This window comes from Tupaia chinensis, unplaced genomic scaffold (genome assembly GCF_000334495.1).
Source record: "Tupaia chinensis unplaced genomic scaffold, TupChi_1.0 Scaffold000252_1, whole genome shotgun sequence".
NCBI classification, from domain to species: Eukaryota; Metazoa; Chordata; class Mammalia; order Scandentia; family Tupaiidae; genus Tupaia; species Tupaia belangeri.
This window is the reverse complement of record NW_006159732.1, coordinates 2,366,949-2,376,392: the sequence shown is the minus strand read 5'-3', so window position 1 is coordinate 2,376,392 and position 9,444 is coordinate 2,366,949. Positions and strand designations below refer to the sequence as shown.

General features: G+C 38.0%; 1 protein-coding gene across 3 annotated transcripts in view; it reads right to left on the bottom strand.

Annotated features, from left to right (window-relative positions):
* Positions 1 to 266: 266 nt before the first annotated feature.
* ENPP4 (ectonucleotide pyrophosphatase/phosphodiesterase 4) overlaps positions 267 to 9,444 on the bottom strand; it is a 15,704-nt gene continuing 6,526 nt past the window's right edge. For 2 of the 3 annotated variants that reach the window (XM_006149074.3, XM_006149075.3), the window contains exons 2-4: positions 4,301 to 5,159; positions 3,270 to 3,440; positions 267 to 1,306 (exon numbers count right to left, since the gene is read on the bottom strand). In XM_006149074.3, the coding sequence (XP_006149136.1) occupies positions 942 to 1,306; positions 3,270 to 3,440; positions 4,301 to 5,126 (1,362 nt within the window). In that variant the 5' untranslated portion in view covers positions 5,127 to 5,159 and the 3' untranslated portion in view covers positions 267 to 941. The remainder of the gene's footprint in view (positions 1,307 to 3,269; positions 3,441 to 4,300; positions 5,160 to 9,444) is intronic. The other variant, XM_027772089.1, reaches the window with a different exon arrangement.

Here is a 9,444-nt window from a genome sequence, read left to right as displayed (position 1 = left end):
AGTATAATTTTAACTTGTAAGTTAGAAGAAAGTAAACAAATATGAAGTGCAAAAATAACCTTTCCCGAGAGCTGTGTTCTCTAGGGATGTGGAAGCCTGACTACAGTCCACCTCTGACATCCTGTCATAGGACACCTGTGCACCCACACACACAAACACACTTGCACCCGGGCACATATAAACAACCCCATAACTTACACAGAGGCATTAAGCACAGATAGAGAAAAGCACTTTTCTCTATTTTCTTCTAAATGTCTTATTTGCAATACTATTCAAAAGGTAAAACCTTTAAGACCTCAACAGCTTAAGACATATGGTAACTAACCATTCAGGCTTTGTATCACATGGACTAGGTTGCTATTTTTTTTTTAATAACTCCTTCAAATAATTCCTTCATACACTAAATCTTCTCTGCTTGGTTAACCATTTTATTAACCATCACAGATAATTTCCTACCTCAAGAAGTTACTTGAGATACAAACTAATTTAAGATAAATACAAAAATATAGAAAATGATTCCTCCCTGATACACAAAATTCATGAATTGCATAAAGTGTTCTGTTGTTTCATTTACAAATATATAAATTTATTAGAAAAGGATGCCTACTCAATTTTGGTATATTTTCATTTAAAGATGTATCACATCTTCACTATAAAAACAAAAATGTCAAAGGGGTTATTTTTCTCAAATGCTATTTCTTGTTAGAAAAACAATAATGCTAACTAATAATAACTGACTATCAATTTTACTATGGTCAGAGTTATGTTATTAGGAAATGCACCAAAATAAAATGGAAGAAAAAACAAAATAATTTTAGCAATCTTGGCCCAAGTTCTTTGTCTTTCAAAGTATACTTTTTTCATAGTTATAACACTATTCCTCGGATGTATCTTTAGTTTTGTGACTAATCAGAGATGCTTTGCATAAACCCCAGCATATGTTACCCAATTAAAGGATCATCATCTTCTTCTTGTAGCTGAAGTCGAGAAAATGGACGGGGCACAGACAGTCTATTCTGCAGGATAATTATGAGGCATGTGAGAGTAGTTAGTATCAAGAGTGCACCAATAACAATCCCGATGGCTTCGGGAAGGTTAATGCACCACTGGTCAACCAACAGGCATTTAGTATGACCAAAAGTCCCATTATTGGGCTGTGGTTTTAATCCTAGGATATGGCACATCATTGGATAAATGTCCACACTGTTAATCGTGCTGTGCTTGTACCCTTTGTGAAACGCAGGTCCGTGGGCAGCTAGAAACGGATGCATACTGGGCAAGGAATTGTCATAACCATGGTCACCTACTGAAAAAGAACAAAATGATGTTAGCAAATAAGATCTGTGTTTCTCTTACAAACAAACTAGTCTCTGTTGCATACACATTAGGTTCTTGCTGGTATATGACAAGGCTGTGCCAATCCTTGTCTCCTATCTCACACACAGCACTTTTCTTAATCCATCATGGTCTGAGACTTTAACCTGATCTTTCAGACGTTAGCCCCACTTCCCATGTCCACCTCCAGCCCTGTTTGCAATACACCAGTGATGGGGAGAGCAGTCAGGCTGAGGACCCTCTATAACTCAGGGAGCGGAAGTGAGTAAGTCCAATGAACAGGGAAGAAGTGAATCTGCAGCCCTATTTCAGTTGCTCCTGTGATAACAAACAGAATGATATAACGCTCTACTGGTTTACTGACAGTTACTGTAAGACACACCCCAACATCAGAAAGGCCAGATAATTGAGAATGTTACAGAAGAGATTCCTGTAGTAAATATGAAATCTAACCAGATGATTCTAACGTGTAACTCCAGTAAATGACTGACTTACAACAAGGATGGAAGGGCCTCTTATATCATTCAATGTCAGATTCCCAATTTTTAGCCTTATTTTTAAAAAATTACCTTTTAATGTGTAGTTGGTGCATTTAATAAGCTCCCAATTTCATATTAAGTGAAGTGACTGATAAATATGGCAACGTTTATTGTATTATTCTTTAATGAATAGTAAATTTGAAATATTTCATACTAAAAATAATGAATGTGACCAATATGACAAAAAGTAGAATAAAGCGATATGTATAGATACATGGTTTCAATAATATTAAAATACGCATGTATATGTAATAAAAAAGATTAGAAATGGGAAATACTCTCACAATTACCATTTATCTATATTTCTGTATCGAGGGATTACAGTTTTTGTTATCTTTTCCATGCTTTTCTGTATTTTCCAGAGTTTCGACAAAGATTGCCTAACATTGGTACGTGTAATAAACAAACTCCATTGACCCTGAGTGTCTCTTATCTTTGCCTGATGTTTCTGAATGGTCGCAGATCAGACATGGCTGCAAACACATGGCCAAATTGGTCCCTCCATCTGTTTTTTTGTAAACAAAGTTTCCCTGGAACACACCTTTTCAATTTGTTTACATATTGTTTATGATTGTTTTCATATTATAAAGCAGAGCTGAGTAGCTAGCTCCAAAGCCTGAAGTATTTACTATTTAACTCTTTACAGAAAAAGTCTGCTGACCATCTACTACAGACTACAAAAACCAGATTTTTTTTTAAAGTATACGGTATTGAAACTGAATGTAAAATATGGACAAAGGGCTTCAGTTGAGGCAAGACCTATAGCTTTCCCCTATATATTTTTCTCAGTTTTAAGAGAGCTTTTGTGCATTCAATCAAAATAAATTAAAACAAATTAATTAATTACTTTTCAAAAAAAAAAGAGAGATTTTTACTTCATCTATTTAGCTTACTTGGTAGTTTTTTGTCTATTTACTTTCTGCTTCTTGCCCAGTATATTCTAAGTAGCTGTGGCATTCAGGTAGATGATTTCGTCATTGGGAAAAAACTTAGGTTACTTGGACAAATTTTTTTCACACACATAAGACAAAGAACTTTGAACTGACTAGCCTTTCTCATTACTGTTTCTTTCTTTGTCTTTGCTTTATTTTCTTTGTTTCTTCTCTTACTTTCCACAAATCAAGAGATCCAATCTTGATCATTATTGACAGCAAGTGCAGTTTTGGTAAGAAAGTAAAACTATGCTTTGACCCTTAAGGTTATCCACCTTTATAATTGAAGGGTGAAATTGTGGTTAATGTAAATTGCTATCAAATGAAGACTTGAGAATTGTCTAGTTGAAAATCAAACTAATTATACTGTGTGAACATTCTAAATCAAAGTACCCTCTAAACAGAACAATGTCATAATGTATAATTTGTCCCTTAGACAGAAGAACTGTAAATACATACTTACATTTGGGTGATGATTCATTTAGCACAATTGTCCAGCCTTCATCAGCAACCAAAATAATAGGCTGAATACGATCATTATGTCGGTAATAAAATCTTTCAGGAATATCTTCTCTGAGATATACATTAAGGTGAGGGTCACACATTTTCAGTTTGTTATAAACCATTGTTATATCTAAAAGAAAAAAAGAAGGCTAACTGAAGAAAAAGTCATGGCTAACTGGTATGGAAAAAAACATTATTCTTGCAAGAATAACTGGAAATAAATTCTAGACAAATTCATCTATTAAATCACTTATTCTTATTGTCATTTTAGTTTTGTTATAAGAGAAATAGTGGTGGAAGGGAATGATCTCCTTGGGGGGATGGACACACCAAATCTCTCCTCCTCCACTGTCCTCTCAGGATTTGGGGCATGCATGCACACATGCCTGGCATGTTTTCCAGGACATTAGCCATGCAGTTGGTCATGTGGGATCGTTGTCTTAACCACCATGCCATCAGCTGGTCCATATCACATAAATCTTTAAAAAAAAAAGCAGTAATAATTATGTGATAATGTTGGAGGCTGATACATACATAGGCACACATGTTTTACATGCATTCATGCATCTTTTTTTCATTGCGTGGATTACTCTAATGAACTTCCATAGAAAGAGGACAATTTTCATGCCCAACTTCCTAAGTAAACATAAACTAATAACATACTACTACTAATGATTAATTGTACAACCAGTAGAAGGTACATCTCATACTAGAATCCAAGATTCTTAGGACAAAAATTCCTTTTCCATTAGTGCAACTAATTCAGAAAATACATCAAAAAGCAAAGAAATAATTACTTTGAACTTCAACCATAAGCCAACTGCTTAAAATTTATAAGCTAGGAGGGAAACATGTAATCACGCTCTGAATAAGGATCACTATATTGTTCTGAACTACAAATAGTCAGAGCTTTATTCTTTCATAGAACCCTCCCTCCTCAATCAAATGCCCCATTCAAAGAGTAGTATTTTTGGCTAAAAGGTCACTTACTTATTTTGGGAAGTATTGCAGCAATTGGAGTCAAATCTATAATGGTGTAGGCAGAAGGATCCAGACAGCGGCCCAAGTTTATCACTCTGCTCTGGGAACACTGCGCCATCCCATGATCACTTGTAATGATGACATTAAGATTCTCCCACAACCCTAACATCTTGAGTCTTTGGACCAGGTCACCAACATGGTCATCAATTTCTCGCAACACTCTGCTCATGTTTTCTTTATCTTCGGGTCCATATTTGTGGCCACTTGCATCTGGTTCTTCCCAATAGAGTGTTGCAAAGGTGACTGGGGGGCTAGAATTATTCAGCCACATGGTAACATTATTTAGTCTCTCCCGAAATGACACTGAGGGGCTATAATTCATAAAATAGGAAGGCGTGGTGTTATGAATGAGTACATCAGTACCAGGCCACATAGCGGCTGCACTTGATCTGTTTTCCTGAAGTTGATTGGTCACCCAAATAGGAACTGCCTCATTCCACCAAAAAGGATCTTTGTCATTGAAGTCGGAAAAATGTTTCTTTGTGGCTGCATCATACATGGAGTTAGCCACAATGCCATGGCTTTCTTCATACAAGCCTGTCACAATACTGTAGTGGTTTGGAAATGTTTTTGTGATGAAAACATTTTTAACATGTTCTACTAAGACACCTTCCTTGATGAAATTCTGGAGATGAGGAAATTCATAGTTCTGTAGATAGTCAGCTCTGAAACCATCAAAGGACACCAGCAGTAACTTGGGTGGTAAAACAGAGGAAGAGTTACCTCTACAGTCAGTTATAAATCCAGAAAACAAAAGTATTACTAAAAACTTCATAATGAATATGTTGAAGAACAGCAATCAGGGTTCCTAAAATATAAAAATACAATTCATAAATTGTTATGCTATTTGATTTGGATTAAGTTTCTTTCTTTTTTTTTTTTAAAGAGGTTTTTTGCTTTAGGGCATTTGAGCTAGCTGGGGAGAGAGAAAGAGAGACAAACATAGAAAGAGGGAAAGTGACAAATCACCCCCACTAGGGGGGGCGCAGGGGTGGCCATCCCTTCTTCTGCATTCTCTCCCTGGGATCTTGGGCACACAGGCACACATACCTGGCTTGATTTTCAAGCCACTGGGTCTGATACTCGAACCGCAGTCAGGCATCTGGGAGTCCAGCAATGTAACCACTATGCCATCTGCTGGTCCTGCGTACCAGCATTTCTATGCCTTTTATATGCCAGCTTTTGTCCGTATCAACTTATAAGTTAAAGAATGTCATTTATTTAAAGATAATGAAATAAAGCTAAAATTGGGGGGAAAAGATTTGCCTTTACACACCCAGTTTCCTACCCTGTTCTTCATTCTCTGAAGGGGAAATGGGCTATTCTTACATTCCACACAAATACTCCTTTTTGGCAGCCTCACACATTTGCAACAGCAGAAATTATTATAAAGGCTTAGTGACAGATAAAGAAACAAAAATGATGCTTTTGTACAAAATACAAATAATGTCATGTGCTCAGAGGCTGCAGAGAGGGAGATTATTTTTCTAGTTTAAGGACGGGTGCCCTATCATTAACCCACAGAAACTGTTGGTGGAACTAGGTTGACTAGCAAACAAACAAAGCTTACAGAGGCATGGTGCCACAGGAACTGCTGGAAAATTCAAAGCTGTTGAAATGAATTACATCACCACACCCATCTTAATGTTCTCTTTTGCTGTCAAAGACATAATCATTTTAATACCTAAGGCTCTGGGGCCAGTATGTGGTATGGTGGTTAAGGCACTGGAGTCCCACATGGCTGACCAGAGTTTGTGACCTTGACCTGAAGGCCTGCTTTCTCACTTTGCCTCTCTCTCTCTCTCTGGTCAAATAAAAATAAAAATAATAAATAAATAAAATAAAATAAAATATTCTAAAAAATATATACTGGAGGCTAAGAATTAACCCTGCCTTTTTGCAGTTTTAAAAAAATCCATTGATAATAAAAACATCTTTCCCCTAAATATCCCTATCTTCAGTCTCTATCTTCTTTGGTCTCTAAGAAAACAGGATCCATGATTTAGGTAGAATTTAGCCTAAAGGTTTGAGGGCTGGAAGCAAAAGGAGTTGTATTCTCTGTGTTGCCAGAAGCAGGGTCAATTATTGAGATGAATAGGGTATAAAAAAGATCAGAGGTTTAAGGAACACTAAGAATGTCTGAAATGGCCAATGTGGAGAATGGGAGAGAGCAGAGGAAACAGCAGGATGGGTGGGCAAAGCTGATAGCTGGCATCATGAATTTCCAGTGACTGCTACTTGGTTTTCTCTAGGAATTCAGTGGCCTTGGCACAAGTAGGAACAAAACAGGCAGCTGATCCTACCCAGGCTTGAAATTCTTCCAGAAGCTGGGGATGACTAAGAAAACTGTGGATGCTGAGTAAACAGTGGCTGAAATTTGAGCTGTAGCATCTAAGCTGACACTGATATGTAAGGAGAGAGGGTTTTAGACCCTAAGTTCCTTAGTCCTCCATTTCTTCTTTCAGGATTTTGGGATAGGCACACAGCCTCGGTGTGTTTTTCAAGTCACCAGGTCTTGGACTCGAACCATGTAATAGAGCATGTGGGATCCAGTCACTTTAATCACTATGCTACTGGCTGGACCAAGAATGTACGTTTTAAGAGTAACTTTTGGGCCAGCCAGGTGGCACAGTGGCTAAGGCACCTGGATCCCACATGGCTGATTGCACAGTGTGAGTCCTAGACCCAGCAGCTTGAAAAACACACCAGGCACGTGTGAGCACACACAAAATCCTGATAGGAGAACAGAGAACGAATAGGAGAACAGAGAACGAATTAAGGGTTGTCAACACTCCAGGGCGGGGGGAGCTTTTTTGCTTTCCCTCTCACTGTCTCTCTCACAATCTCTCTCTCTCTCTCTCTCTCTCTGTCTCTCTGGCAAACATACACACCCTTAACAGATTAAAAAAAAAAAAAGAGTAACTGTCAATGAAGGTTGCAAAGATGTGGGGTTATATTCAGAGAGAGGTCAGTGAATCCATTACCTCAGAGTAAAAAGACTCTGCATATGGCCACAGGCATGCACGCTCAAGTCCCAGGACTGAGCATCAGCGAGCTAACCAAGATGGTTATGAACTTCATGAGTCATTTATTGTATATGTTCTTTCTCCCAACTAGACTGCAATTACTTGAAGGGAGAGACTTTCTTCAGACATACCACCTAGATGATCTGTGTATTTACTTATAGTCATTCAAATAATTACTGACTGAAGCTGTGGCCTTCTGAAAAAACAGTGATTTATAACTCTGAAGGCCAAAAGCACAGAATAGTATTTATTAGGAGTTTTAAGTCTGGAAAATCTCTTCCATTTTAACCTCAGATATGCTGCCTTCGGAGGCTGGTGCCCCCCCAAGACACCCCAAGCAGTGCAGAGTAATAAAAACAAATCACCTCTTCAAAGGACTGAGTAACAGCCCTAATGAGCAGTAGAAGAGGCACACTTCCACAAACAAGACAAGTCACAGCTTAGAAATCCCCACTATCAGGACGAGCAGATGGTATAATGGTTACGCTGGACTCCCACATAGTCAATTGCGGTTCGAGTCCTGGATCTGGTGGCTTAAAACATACTGGGCGCATGTACATTCATGTCCAAGATCTTTAGAGGGGAATGGAGGAGATGGGATTGCAGTGTGGCCATCCCCCTGGGAGATGATTTCTAGATTTGTACCTCTTACTTTCTCCAGTTAACGCATGTGCCCTATAGCAAAAATATATTTTTTTCTTCTTTTTTTTTTTTTTTTTTTAGGGCTTCCGACCTGCAGATCTTTTTTTATTTTTTAATTATTTTATTTAACTTTATTTATTTTAACCAGAGAGGGACAGAGTGTGAAAGAGAGAGATAAAGTGATGAAGCAAGCTGCCAGGTCTGGGACTCAAACTGCAGTCAGCCATATGGGAGTCCAGAGCCCTTAACCACCACACCACCTGCCGGCCCAGCAAAAATATCTCTTAAAAAAAAAGAAAAGGAATTCCAGTTATCAAGAATCTAGACAGTGGGGCCAGCAGGTGGCGTGGTGGTTAAGGGTACTGGACTCCAAGATGGCCAACCATGGTTTGAGTCCTGGACCTGATGGCTTGCTTTCTCACTTTCTCTCTCGCTTTCTCTCACATTCTGTTACTCTCTGGTCAAATAAGAAAGGAAGGAAGGAAGGAAGTTAAATAAAATAATTCTTTGGAAACAAAAAGGAATCTAGACAGTGGTATTTTTCTTAACAGAGTGGTTATGCACAATTTAGCTGCTCTCTCAGAGTCTTAACTGGGTTCCATCAGACAATAACCTATGTAGACTGCTGCCCTAGGTTCCAGCATTTTTGGAACCTGGGTCAAGGACACATAGATCTCCATGAAAGCTAGGACTTTATAGATTCCCTGGTTTCCATCTGAGTATATCAACTTCCCAAATCTTTGTTTCCAATAATAGAGTATACTTAAAACAGCAAGTAAGCAGCACAGTAACTTCTCAAAGGAGGAAGAAACTGAATAATCTATTTATTTTAAAGAAAAGCAGTCTTTAGAGAAGAAGCCACGGGCCTTCAGGAGAAGGTTCCACATGGCTACACCTTTTCTCTCTGTCTCTCGGTTCCTGTCTCTCCCTGCTTCTGTCTTCCCTTTTTTTTTTTTTGTAATTTTGTGATTTTTTTTTTATAAAAGAACAGTAATTACAAATTCTTAAATTTTTTTATTTTTTTGTCTTTTTTTCTTTTTGTTGTTTTTCTCTGTTTCATTTTCCTTTTTCTTGTCTCTCCACCCTCCAGTATCCTTTCAATGTGTTTTTAGACAGATCTAAGAGCACTGTAGCTAAACATCCAAATACTAATAGGGTTAAAATATTCCCCACTATCTACTGAATCTGCTGCACCAGCGATCACAATAGAACAGCAAAGAGATTCTAGATCACATCTGCCTGCTTGCTCCTGAACATTAAGGCTGAACTTCAAGAATTTGAAAGAAACACATCATCCATCAGATGACAAGAAACCACCATTGGATCATGAGAAATATGGGAAAACGAGAAAATACCTCTCCTCCAAGGGAAAAGAGGAACTCTTCTTCATCCACAAGCAGTTCGGTGAAAATCATGGAAATGTCT